The sequence below is a fragment of the Canis lupus genome, chromosome 18 (genome assembly GCF_011100685.1).
Source record: "Canis lupus familiaris isolate Mischka breed German Shepherd chromosome 18, alternate assembly UU_Cfam_GSD_1.0, whole genome shotgun sequence".
Classification (NCBI taxonomy): Eukaryota; Metazoa; Chordata; class Mammalia; order Carnivora; family Canidae; genus Canis; species Canis lupus.
Window position 1 is genome coordinate 41,532,482 of NC_049239.1, and position 13,875 is coordinate 41,546,356.

At 34.0% G+C, this 13,875-nt stretch overlaps 1 protein-coding gene across 1 annotated transcript; it reads right to left on the reverse strand.

Moving 5' to 3' along the window:
• Positions 1-12,589: 12,589 nt before the first annotated feature.
• OR4A47B (olfactory receptor family 4 subfamily A member 47B) lies at positions 12,590-13,551 on the reverse strand. Its single transcript, XM_038562482.1, has one exon. The coding sequence runs from the start codon at positions 13,549-13,551 to the stop codon at positions 12,634-12,636; it is 918 nt and encodes a 305-aa protein (XP_038418410.1). The 3' UTR covers positions 12,590-12,633.
• Positions 13,552-13,875: the final 324 nt, after the last annotated feature.

The following is a 13,875-nucleotide window of genomic DNA, read 5'->3' on the forward strand; positions in this document are numbered from 1 at the left end:
ATGTTCTTTTGCATGTCCTTATTTCAGAGTTCAGACAAAATTAGCTATAAATATAACTATTCCTGCTAACTTCCTGAAATCTTAACACAATCTGTTTATTCATTCAACACATAGGCATTATCATTTCTTATGTCCCGGGACTTTGAGAAATTACAATACAAGACTTGATTAAAACATGTTCCCTACCCTCACCAATCTTGCAGGTTAAGGGAGAGAAAAGTTATTAAAGACATCCTGAGAAAAGGACACATTAACAAACAAATGGGGTGCCACAACCAGCTTTCCACCTGGAAGCTAGTAAAATTGTACATAAAACAAATTATTCTTATAAAAAATTTTAAATGCATTGTTTTAATGAAAAATTAAAGCAAGACTTATATTTACTTCCCAGGTAATAAAAGAGATGACATTCCAACTTATAGACTTCTCTTATCTAATAAATGAAATTCATATATTTTACAATACTGGAATATCTTAAGGAGTCAAAAAAGATACCATATCATCAATAAATTAGATGGAAGAAAAAAATCTACATTTTAGGGAATATATACAGAGTTAATATCAAGATAGACACAGATATCTAAGCAATTAAATAAAAGACAACCAAACCAATGACAACATGAGTGAATCATATAAACAAGCAACTAAAGGATGGCCACCACACATATGCTATGATGCTGAAACTCACCTGTGGACAGAAACATAGGAAATGAAGTAACAGCCTCATTATGAAAATGAGAATTTGGATTCTTCAAAATCACTCATTCAAGTTCTGTGGACGATATGCCATCCTTAAAACTTTCACAGATGGCAAACAATGCTCAGAAAACATACCAATTGAAGCCACCATTAGGGATAGAAGTATCTGCCCATTAAAATATCCCTAAACCAGAAACTAGTTTCTAAAAACTTGACATTAGAGAAAGTAAATTTATTCTGGGTCTTTAAATATGAAAATAGCCAAAAAGAATACTACAGAACTGAGCAATGCCCATGTATTCTGGTTACTGTAAAGAATCCCTAACATGGCTGATTCTCAGAACCACACAGCAGAACTTTTAAAAGACTGTGAATTCCCACACCACCAAAAGGTAAAATGTAGAGCCTACTTTGAAATCTTACATCTAATTTCACTTCCTGGATTACCTGAATACTAAGACAAGCATTCAATACAAGCTCTGGGTTGTAGTCCCTTCTCTGTTTTCTTTTGTACACTGATGCCATCTGTCTGCATGAACACGCAGCAAGAAAACACAGGCACCATCATTAAAGCTTAAACAGTTTCCATGTGAACAATGCTCTCCATGCTTACAGAAAGTCTCGCTGGTTTCAGTCTTTTAAAAAAAGGTTTCCTTTTAAATTGTTCAGATTTTTCAAAATGAATACAAAAGTCCTGTAACCTAAACAAGTCTAAATCTTCACTCTGAACAGAGATCCAAAATCTTCATTGTTGGTAGAATTTGCCCTAATAACAAACAAATGTTAAATCATCACTTTGAGGTTTAAAAAAAAAAAAAAGGCAAATTTGTGGGATAGAAAATTCTGAATTGTTTAAATAAAGATTGTGTGGTGTATTTTTAATGTTAATATAAGTCAAATAGTGAAACAGCCTTTACAACAGTCAATTCTCAACAAATTATACTGGTCTGTCTTTACAAAGCATAGTTAATCTTAGGATTCCCTGTATGGGGTATAATTTCATAAACATACTTCATTGTGTTGAGTCCTTCATTTCAATTTCTGCACAAGATAGTCATTGAACACTGATCCAAATACTTTCTGAGGTCAAGACAAGGGTCTGTAAAGACTTTATCTGTATTTGAAATACAACACATATTGTTGAGTCATTCAACTGGTACATCTCCAAGAGTGATTCTTCCCTAATTAAATTCACTGGGACCTTCATCATAATTTTGAGAGTAGACCTACATCTCCAGAGATGACAGCAGGAAAATTGCCATGTACAACAGAATTTGAGAAACTTGTCCTCTTAAGGGAAATCACAAAAGACCAACTTGAGTGAATCACCAAAAGAGAAATGTCAACGTGGATGGAACTGGAGGGTATTATCTGAGTGAAGTAAGTCAGTCGGAGAAGGACAAACATTATATGTTCTCATTCATTTGGGGAATATAAATAATAGTGAAAGGGAATATAAGGGAAGGGAGAAGAAATGTGTGGGAAATATCAGAAAGGGAACCAGAATGTAAAGACTGCTAACTCTGGGAAACGAACTAGGGGTGGTAGAAGGGGAGGAGGGCTGGGGGTGGGAGTGAATGGGTGACGGGCACTGGGGGTTATTCTGTATGTTAGTAAATTGAACACCAATAAAAAATAAATTTAAAAAAAATAAAGAAAGAAATAAAGAAAAAAAAAGAGAAATGTCCAGCATGGACAGAAATAAAATATGTTTTTTTTTTTTAAAAAAAACCTCTCTTCTTTAAAGCATGAATTTCAAAATATTCAAAGCTGGTTCAGTTAGGCTTAAGCTATGTCTTTGCACGAAGACACTGAATTGACTTCCAGAAGACCATGAAACAAATTTCAGAACAAGCCATTTAAAACTTGTCTCAAATGTAGGAGCAGATTGCTCCCCTAAGGGAAGAGTCTTGAGTTTGTCACATAGGGGCACACAGGCAAGTTGTAAGAAACTGTGTTAAAATGGGAGTGGGGACAGAGAAAAGACTGTGGGAAAATTCCACTTAGAGTGCTCGGGAAACATTCACCAAAATAGACACGGGGCTGGGCCAGAAAACAAGTGCAATGCATTTCAAAGGACTTAAATTATACAGAATATATATAATTAAGTTCAACATAAATATAACAATGGGAAACAATGTTTCCCAATTATTTACAAATTAACAACATAAATTTAATTACCATGGATTAAAGAAGAAATATCAGTGAATAGCTTTTAAAATAAAGTTTCAACATAAAAATAATGAAACATGGTGTGTGTGTGTGGGTGTGTGTGTCTATGTGTGTGTGTGTATACGGGATGTAGTTAAAGGAGTGCTTAGAAAGAAATGTATAGCTTTAAATAGAAGTATTAGGAAAAGAGGTATTACAAATAAAGTAAACCTCCATCCTAAGAACCTAATAAAAGGAAAAGCAAAATTTAGCCGGAGAACATTGTAGAATTGAAATAGTAAAAAAAAGACAAAACTCATGGAAAGAAAAATTAATTGAATAAGAATTAGAATACAAAATAAAATAGAGAAAATATATAAATCCAGGAAGTGATTCTTTCAAAGATTCATAAAACTGAAAAGTTCCTAGCAAAATGGATTAAGAAATGCTAAGAGAAAGTACAAAGGATGAGAATCAAGAATGAAGAGAGTACCATTACTCCAGTCTACTGATCTGAAAATGATAATAAAAGAACATCATAAATGAATCCATAGCAGCATACATGCCATCTAAGAAAGTGGAGCTCTGTTATAAAAGATACAACTCTCTAAAGACACACAGAACAATAGTTAAATACTGGAATAATTTAGGGTGCCTGGTGGCTCAGTGGTGGAGCACGTGGGTATTGATCTCAGGGTCGTGAATTTGAGCCCCGTGTTGGGTATAGAGATTATTTTAAAAACTAATAATATTTTTAAACTAGAATAGTCCAATACTGTTAAATAAATTAATTCTTTAAAATCTTTCCTCTTTCAAAAAAGAAATCTTTCCTCTTCCAACATAAAATTTCACTCCCATATAGCTTTTTCACTAATCCTATATAAAAATTAATCAAAACATAGTACCAATCTTACATAAACATGTTCAAGGATGAAGGGAAATTAAAATACATCCTGACTCATTTTATGCACCTAGCATAACCCTTATGCCAGAATGAAATAAGAGCATCACAAGAATAATCAGACCAATCTAGAAAACCTCCCTATTCACAAACAAAATAGTTTCATACGTAAGAAATCCCAAAGAATCTACAAAAATAGCTACCAGAATTAATTAGTGGGTTAGTAAGGTCATAGGATACATACATGGTCAAAAAATTAATCTTATATCTACAAACAAACCAATACAACTTGAAAATGAAATTTTTTTAATGTACCATTTAAACTAACTATAAAAATCATGAACTCCTTAGGCATAAAATGCATAAATATATGCTATAATATGCTTAAACTAAAAAATATTGATGAAAAATGTCAAAGGAAAACAAAACATGTGGAGAGATATACCATAGTCAGGAATTAGAAGGCTCATTATTGCTAACATCTCAAATCTCAAAATGATTGAATCTGTAGGTTCCTTGCAATTCTCAACAAAATCCCACTAAGTTTTTGTGTGTGTGTAAAAATACATTGATTCAAAAATTTATATAGAAATATAAAATAACTATAATAGCCAAAATTAATTTTGAAAAGAACAAGTTCAAGAACTTAAACTACTTGCTTTCTAAACTTAATATACATCAGCCATTAGAAACAATGAATACCCACCATTTGCTTTGATGTCAATAGAACTGGCGGGTGTTATGCTGGGTGACGTAAGTCAGTCGGAGAAGGACAAACATTATATGGTTTCACTCATATGGGGAATATAAAAAAATAGCAAAAAGGGAATATAGGGGAAAAGAGAGACAATGAGTGGAAAAAATCAGAGAGGGTGACAGAACATGAGAGACTCCTAACTCTGGGAAATGAACAAGGGGTAGTGGAAAGGGAAGTGGGTGGGTGTTGGGGTGACTGGGTAATGGGCATTGAGGGAGGCACTTGACGGGATGAGCACTGGGTGTTATATTATATGTTGGCAAATTAAACTCCAATAAAAAATAACAAAACAATAAAAATAAAAAAATAAACTTAATATAAAGTATTGGAGACAGGGTACATATGTAGATCAATGAAAATGAATGGATTAGAGACAGACCCTTATTATATGACTTACAATAAATGTGTAGAGGCAATTCAATATAGAAATGGTCATCTTTTCAACAAATGGTGCTGAAATAAAAGGATATCTATTTGCAAAACATGAATTTTAATCAATGCCTCTAGCCATAAATAAAAGTTAATCCAAAATGGCTCAAATAGCTAAATGTAAGACCTCAAACTACAAAACTGGGGATGCCTGGGTGGCTCAGCGGTTTAGCACCTGCCTTCAGCCCAGAGTGTGATCCTGGAATCCCGGGATCGAGTCTCACATCGGGCTGCCTGCATGGAGCCTGCTTCTCCCTCTGCCTGCCCCCCCATTCTCTGTGTCTCTCATGAGTAAATAAATAAAATCTCAAAATAAAATAAAATAAAATAAAATAAAATAAAATAAAACTACAAAACTTCTCAGTGAGAACATCAGGAGATCTTTGTGACCTTGAATTAGGCAAAGATTTCCTAGGTATGACAAAAAAAATAAGCATGATCAATTAAAATAATAATAAATTTGACTCTTTAACACAGAAATTCTGCTCTTTAGAGGATATTTTAAGAAAATGAAAAGATAAGACATAGACTGTGAGAAAACATTTGCAAACTATACATCTGATAAAGAGCTTGTTTTCAAAATAAATAAAGAACTTTCAACTTTCCATAATAATAAACAAGTCAGTATACAATGGTCAAAGGAACTGAACAGACATTTCACCAGAGAGGAAACATAAATGGCAAAAAAGCACATGAAAATTCGCCAACATCATTAGCTATTCAGGAAATGCAAATTAATTTTTATTTATTTATGATAGTCACACAGCAGAGGGAGAAGCAGGCTCCATGCACCAGGAGCCCGACGTGGGATTCGATTCCCGGTCTCCAGGATCGCGCCCTGGGCCAAAGGCAGGCGCTAAACCGCTGCGCCACCCAGGGATCCCAGGAAATGCAGGTAAAGCCAAATGATATCATTATTTGGACACCTGGGTGGCTCAGCGGTTGAGCATCTGCCTTTGGCTCAGGGCCTGATCCCGGATTCCCAGATCGAGTCCCACATAGGGCTCCTTGCATGGAGCCTGCTTCTCCACCCTCTGCCTGTGTCTCTGTCTCTCATGAATAAATAATAAAATCTTAAAAAAAAAAAAAAGTAATCATTAATGACTTATCCAAAGGACAAAATTAAAAACTTGACAATACCAAGTTCTGACAGAGATAGAGAAAACCTAGAAATGTCATTCATTGCTAGTAATATGCTGCACCTTGGAAAACAGTTTAATAATGTTTTATGAAATCATGCACCTATCATAAAACCCATCTCTTCTGCTCCTAGGATTTTATCTAATTTAAATGGGAACTTACATTCATGCAAAAATTTATACATGAATATTTATAGTAGTTGCACTCATAATTCTGAATATCTGGGAACAATCAAAATATCTCTTAATTAAAGAAGGGATACATTTACATTTTACCCAAAACCATAGGATATCTAGGAAAAACCTAACCAAAAGGTAAAGGATCTGTACTTTAAAAATGGCTGAACATTTATGGAAGAAATTGAGACACAAAGAAATGGAAAAATATCCCATGCTCATGAATTAAAAGAATAAATATTGTGAAAATGTCTATGGTAATGCAATCTTTACCAAAATACCATGGGCTTTATTCATAAAGCTGGAACAAATAAGCCTAAGATTTGATGGAATCAGAAAAGATCTCAAATAGCCAGAGGAAGGTTGAAAAAGAAAACCACAGCTAGGGGCATCACAATGATTGATTTCAAGTTGTATTACAAAGCTGTAATCATCAAGACTGTATAGCAGTGGCACAAAAATAGGCACATAGATCAATGGAACAGAATAGAGAATCCAGAAATGGGCCCTCAACTCTATGGTCAACTAATATTCGACAAAGCAGGAAAGGCTATCCACTGGGAAAAGGACAGTCTCTTCAATAAATGGTGCTGGGAAAATTGGACATCCACATGCAGAAGAATTAAATTAGACAATTCTCTTACACCAGGCACAAAGATAAACTCAAAATGGTTGAAAGATCTAAATATGAGACAAGAATCCATCAGAATACTAGAGGAGAACGTAGGCAACACCCTTTTTGAACTTGGCCACAACAACTTCTTGCAAGATACATCTATGAAGGCAAGGGAAACAAAAGCAAAGATGAACTATTGGGACTTCATCAAGATAAAAAGTCTACACAGTGAAGGAAACAATCAACAAAACTAAAAGACAACCTACAGAATGGGAGAAGATATTCGCAAATGATGTATCAGATAAAGGGCTAGTATCCAAGATCTATAAAGAGCATATCAAACTCAACACCAAAGAAACAAATAATCCAATCATGAAATGGGCAGAGGACATAAACAGACATTTCTCCAAAGAAGACTTACACTTAGCCAACAAGGACATGAAAGGACATGAAAAGATGTTCCATATCACTTGTCATCAGGGAAATACAAATCAAAACCACAATAAAATACCACTTCACACCAGTGAGAATGGCTAAAATTAACAAGATAGGAAACAACAAATGTTGGAGAGGATGTGAAGAAAGGAGAGCCCTCTTGCAATGTTGGTGGGAATGTGAACTGGTGCAGCCACTCTGGAAAATAAGTGTGGAAGTTCCTCAAGAAGTTAAAAATAGAGCTACACTACAACCCAGCCATTGCACTGGTATTTATCCCAATGATAGAAGTAGTGAAACAGGGATCCCTGGGTGGTGCAGCAGTTTGGCACCTGCCTTTGGCCCAGGGCGCGATCCTGGAGACCCGGGATCGAATCCCACCTCAGGCTCCTGGTGCATGGAGCCTGCTTCTCCCTCTGCCTGTGTCTCTGGCTCTCTCTCTCTCTCTCTCTCTCTCTCTGTGACTATCATAAATAAATTTTTTTTAAAAAGTAGTGAAACACCAGGACACCTGCATCCCAATTTTCACAGCAGTAATGTCCACAATAGCCAAACTGGATGGAGCCATGATGTCCTTCAACAGATGAATAGATGGAACTGGAGGGTATTATGCTGAGTGAAGTAAGCCAGTCGGAGAAGGACAAACATTATATGTTCTCATTCATTTGGGGAATATAAATAATAGTGAAAGGGAATATAAGGGAAGGGGGAAGAAATGTGTGGGAAATATCAGAAAGGGAGACAGAACGTAAAGACTGCTAACTCTGGGAAACGAACTAGGGGTGGTAGAAGGGGAGGAGGGCGGGGGGTGGGAGTGAATGGGTGACGGGCACTGGGGGTTATTCTGTATGTTAGTAAATTGAACACCAATAAAAAATAAAAAAAATAAAAAAAAGAATATGTGGTTTATATATACAATGGAATATTAATCAGCCATCAGAAGAGAGAGATATCCACCATTTGTTTCAACATGGGTGGAACTGGAGGTTATTATGCTGAGTGAAATAAGTCAATCAGAGGACAATCATCATATGGTTTCACTCATATGTGGAATAGAAGAAATAGTGAAAGGGACCATAAGGGAATGGGGGGAAACTGAGTTGGGAAAAATCAGAGAGGAAGACAAATCATGAGGGACACCCAACTCTGGGAAACAAACTAAGGTTTGCAGAAGGTGAGGTGGGTGGGAGAATAGGGTAACTGGGTGATGAGCATGAAGGAAGGTGCCTGATGAGATGAGATAATGAAAAAAAATTGAAGGGATTAACAAATTCTCATATAACCATAGGATGGAATAGTACTCAGCAATAAAAATAAATGAACTATTGTTAAACACAATATGCATAAATTTCAAATGCATTATAGTAGGATAAGCCAGATTTAAAATACTACATTTTGGACACTATCTTATATTTAAAAAACCCCAACATCTCCACCAAAAACTGTTAAAATTAATAAACAATCTCAACAAACTTGCAACATACAAAATCAACATACAAAAACCAGTTGTATTTATACATACTAACAACAAACTACCCAAAAAAGAAATTAAGAAAATAATCTCATTTACAATACCATCAAAAGAATAAAATATTTAAGATTAAATTTAACTAAGTAAATGAAAGATTTGCACCCTTAAAATAATATGACACTAATGAAGGAAATTAAATATACAGACAAAGGGAAAGATATCCTATATTCATGGATTGAAAGAATATATGTTAAAATTTCCATGCTATCGAAAGTAATCTACAGATTCAATACAATCCCTTTCAAAACTCCAAAGGCATTTCTCACAGAAATTAAAAAAAAATCATAAAATTCATATGAAACCATGAAAGACCCCAAACAGCCAAAAAATCTTGAAAAAGAACAAAGCTAGAGACATCACAAAATACATTACAAAATTAGAGTAATCAAAAGGCTATTATTGACATAAAAAGAGGTATGAAAAAATAAAAATAGGTATGCAGACCAATGGAATTGAATAGAAATCTCAGAAATAATTCTATGTATATGTGGTCAATTTATCTTTGAAAAGGGGGCCAAGAATAAACTACGGAGAAAGGAAAGTCACTTTGTTGTGCTGAGAAAACTGAATATCAATAAGTAAAAGAATGAAATTAGACCTGAGTTATTGTTTGAATGTTTGCATTCCCCAAAATTCATATTTTCAAATCCTAGTGTCCAATGTAATGGTATTATGTGTGCCTTTGGAAGTTGATTAGATCATGAGGTCAGAACCCTCATGAATGAAATAAATACCCTGATAAAAGCAGCATGTTGGTGAGGACATAGAAAAGGTGAAACCCTTCTACACTGTTGGACAGAATGTAAACTGGTGTAACCACTATGAAAAACAGTATGGAAATTCCTGAAATAGTTAAAATAGTTAAAATGATAGGAGTACTCTCCTATCATACAGCAATCATACATCTAGGTATTTATACAAAGGAAATGATATAAGTATCTTGAAGAGATATCTGAATCCTCGTGTTCATTGAAGTGTTATTCACAATAGCCAAAATAGAAAAACAATCTGTCTACTGATGGATGAATGGACCAAAAATGGGACATATATAAGTAATGGAATATTATTCAACCACAAAAACAGAGGAAATTCTGCTTTTTGAGATATGGATGAACCTGGTGGACATTAAATGAAATAAGCCAGATACAGAAAAGGAAATACTATATGATCTCATTTATATGTGGAAGCTAAAAAAAAAAGTTGTATATATAGAAGCAGTGAAGAGAATGATGATTGCCAGGGACTAGGGGTTGGGGGAAATGTTCAAAAACTACAAACTTTCAGTTATAGTATGAGTAAGTTTTGAGGATCCAATATACAGCATGGTGGCTCTAGTTAATAATCCTGTATTGTTTACTTGAAATATGCTAAAAGTACATTTTAAGTGATCTTACCATAAAAAAAAGAAAAAGATTATGTGACATAATAGATGTGTTCATTAGCTTGATTGTGCTAACCACTTCACAATGAATACATGTATCAAATTATCATATGTCACATCTTAAGTATATGCAATTTCAATTAGTCAACTATATCTCAATAAAGCTAGAAGAAAAAAACTTTATCCTGAGGATTCAATTTATAAAAAATTCTGGAAAAGATAGAATTATGGACCAGAATTTGCCAACTCCTAGAAGCTAGAATAAAAGGGACTACAAAGATGCATGGGGAATTATTTTTGGTGATAAAACATTTGTACATCTGTTGTAACAGTGGTTACATAACCACAAATACATAATAGTATGTATTTGTCAAAACTTGGAAAACTTAGACTTAAAAGGATGAATGATGCACTGTGAAAATTATATCTTATTTAAAAGTGGAAAAGGACAGATTTTATACATTGAAACAAAAGACATCTGGAAAATACAATAGAAGGTAAGATTCTATTGGCAAAACAGCATAAAATAAATTTACTCAAAAAGACTAAATTTACAAAGAAACCTACTAGGTCTATATGAACATCAAAGAAAGCTTGTTAGGTGAAAAGACTTACCCAGTTTTTGGATAAGAATTCTCAATTCTCTAAAGATATTAGCTCTTACTAATTCAAATAATACGTAAATATTAATTAAACATAGTTTTTACTAGAGTAGCCTATTAAAAGATTTTAAAACATAAATACAAAACAATAGATATAGTTCTGATAAGAAATTACTGGATATGAAAATGTCCCATAAATTAAGTGCAATTACAATATGTCTTAAATGGCATACAAATATTTTAAAAAGTGGAAAATAACAGAGGTCTGAATTGGATCCAAGCATATGCAATATTTTTTAATACAAACTTAAGATATCAAAGCAGTGGGGAAAATAAGTACACATTTCTATAAATGCCCACCCAGAAAAATAAATAAAATTTAATCCTTAATTAAGTCTTTACATCAAAGTGTAGATGGATCCAAAATTCAACATAAAATGTAAAACCACGAAACTATTAAACAAATGTTGGAAACATGTGGAAGAATATTTTGTTAACATTGAAATAAGGAAGACTTTCTAAGCAAGATTAGAAAGTCAAAAAATGAATAGATTTAATTATGTATATGTAAAAATATTTCCAAACGGCCAAAAATATTTTGCATGATATAAAAACATCCAAACTTGTTGGCTGGAAAAATAATACACATACAAAGATGAAAAGGGATAGCTTCTTTAGTGTATGATGAAATCATAAAAATTCATATGAAAAAGATCAACAATCAAACAAAACAGGTAAAAGTCAATAAAAGATCATGCACAAAAGACAATAATTTTAAACCTGTAAATCAAATTAAATTATATTTGTTAAATTTCAATCAAACAAATGAAATATAATTTCTTTAACAATCAGATGCTCAAATATCATAAATATTCATCAAGCACTGGTTATTGAGAATGTGCACAAATGGGTATTTGTATAAACTGAGGAAAGTAGCACAGTATGGTATAAGCCCATGGATGGCATTTGGACAATTACTGTGAACACTGACAATTTTAAATACATGTACCAATTGATTGAACAGTTCCACTGATAAAAGCTCATATTTGGAAAATTTCAGAAAGACTGCACTGCAGAGCTATTTATCATAGAAAAATATTTTTAAAAAACCATGATGAAAATTGGAAACGCTAATTTTACCATATCTTTATAAAGAAGTTTTGGGCAGTACAAGGAACCTAAAAATGAGTTGTATCTGTGTATTGGTATAGAAAGATGTTTAGAAGGCTGACTAGTAAATATGAAAGTTATACACAGACACAAAGACAAAAACACATATATGAAAATATGATTTTATTCCCAAAGATTATTAATTGAACAGTCTTAGAAACAATAACAAACTTTATATAATGATACTAATAGAAGAACAGGGAGACTCTGGTGAGGGACAAGTAGGATGTTCATTCCACACCATTTCCACTTTGTAAGGATTCTATATTTATATTTATTATTATCTACTATGCTTTCAAATATATTCTAAAAAGTAAAATGTTACACAAAAAATTTAATATGAAAACAAATTAAAGAGAAGGTAGTCTATATAGCAACAAATATTTTAACAAGGACAGGAATGAAAATACAAGAGGAGAAACTGACCAGAAATAAAAATAAGAATGAGAGAAAACTTACAAAAGCAAATGCAGCAATTACGATTTAGTGTAACTCTATAAATATTTCATTGACTATTTCTTTGCACATTACTTATTGACTCTGACTAGAAATGCATTTACAGTAAAATAGACTTTAACATTTGAGGAGATTGGCCCTGATGTTAAATTACTTCCTTCATGACGGATGAAGCACTGATTTACTACTTCATGTGACATTTCTCCTCCAGAGCTTCTTTATAGCATTTGTCATCTCAGAATTTCTCAGAGTGTAGATCAGTGGGTTCAGCATGGGGGTTATGACTGTATAAAACACACTCAGGGATTTGTCAATGTAGAAGGTCTTAGCAGGTCTTGCATACATGAAAATACATGGAACAAAGAAGAAGACCACCACAGTGATGTGGGAGCCACACGTCTGGAGGGCTTTCCGCTTCCCCTCTGGACTAAGGTTCTTTAGAGAGTGCAAGATGACACCATAAGAGATGAGCAAGAACACAAACACAATAGTGCAGATCATCCCTCCATTGGCTACAACTAACAGCCCAATGACATGGGTGCTAGTGCAGACCAATTCTAGTAAGGGGTACATGTCACAGGAAAAATGATCAATGACATTGGGACCACAAAATGGGAGCCCATAAATGGTGCTAACTTGAATTACTGAATGCAGAAAACCTCCAATCCAGGATACCACCAGCAGCACAACACACACCCATTGCCTCATGATAACCAAATAATGCAAAGGCTTACAGATGGCCACATAGCGGTCATAGGCCATCACCAGCAGAAGAAAGACCTCTGATCCACCAAAAAGGTGCTCCATAAATAACTGTGTCATACAAGAATGGAAGGATATGGTATTTTCCCCAAAGAACAAGGTTGAAATCAATCTGGGGGAAATGCAAGAGGAATAAGTGACATCCATAAATGATAGGTTAGCAAGAAACAAGTACATAGGTGAGCCCAGGGTCTTACTGAGAGCTATAGTCAACACAATGAGCAAGTTGCCCACCACTGTCAAAATATAGAAGAGCAAGAACATAAAACAAAGGACCTTCTGTTCCTTAGGATCCTGTGTGAGGCCCAAGAGGACAAAGTAAGTTACGTTGTTTCTTGGTTCCATCTAGTCTGGATAGGAGCTGACTTCTCATATAAGAAGCAGGTGATCTACAAAACAAGGGGGGAAACCTTTACATGTATTATTAAATCATGCTTTTATTGACCAATTCAATTAAAAGACTGTCGAAGGAGCACCTGTTTGTGTCACATGTGTAATGGACATTAAGATTCTCAAGTTGAATAGGCCATGGTTTCCAACAATCAGTAATAGTATACATAATAATTATCAATGTAATACGTGTAATTATAAAAAAAGTCACACAATGCAAAGGCCAGGGATAGGAAAATATCAACCAAAACAATCAAAGAAAGCTTCCCAAAGGAAGCA

Excerpts from the sequence above, each read along its gene's own strand:
- OR4A47B (XM_038562482.1), bottom strand. The coding sequence starts at position 13,551 with ATGGAACCAAGAAACAACGTAACTTACTTTGTCCTCTTGGGCCTCACA.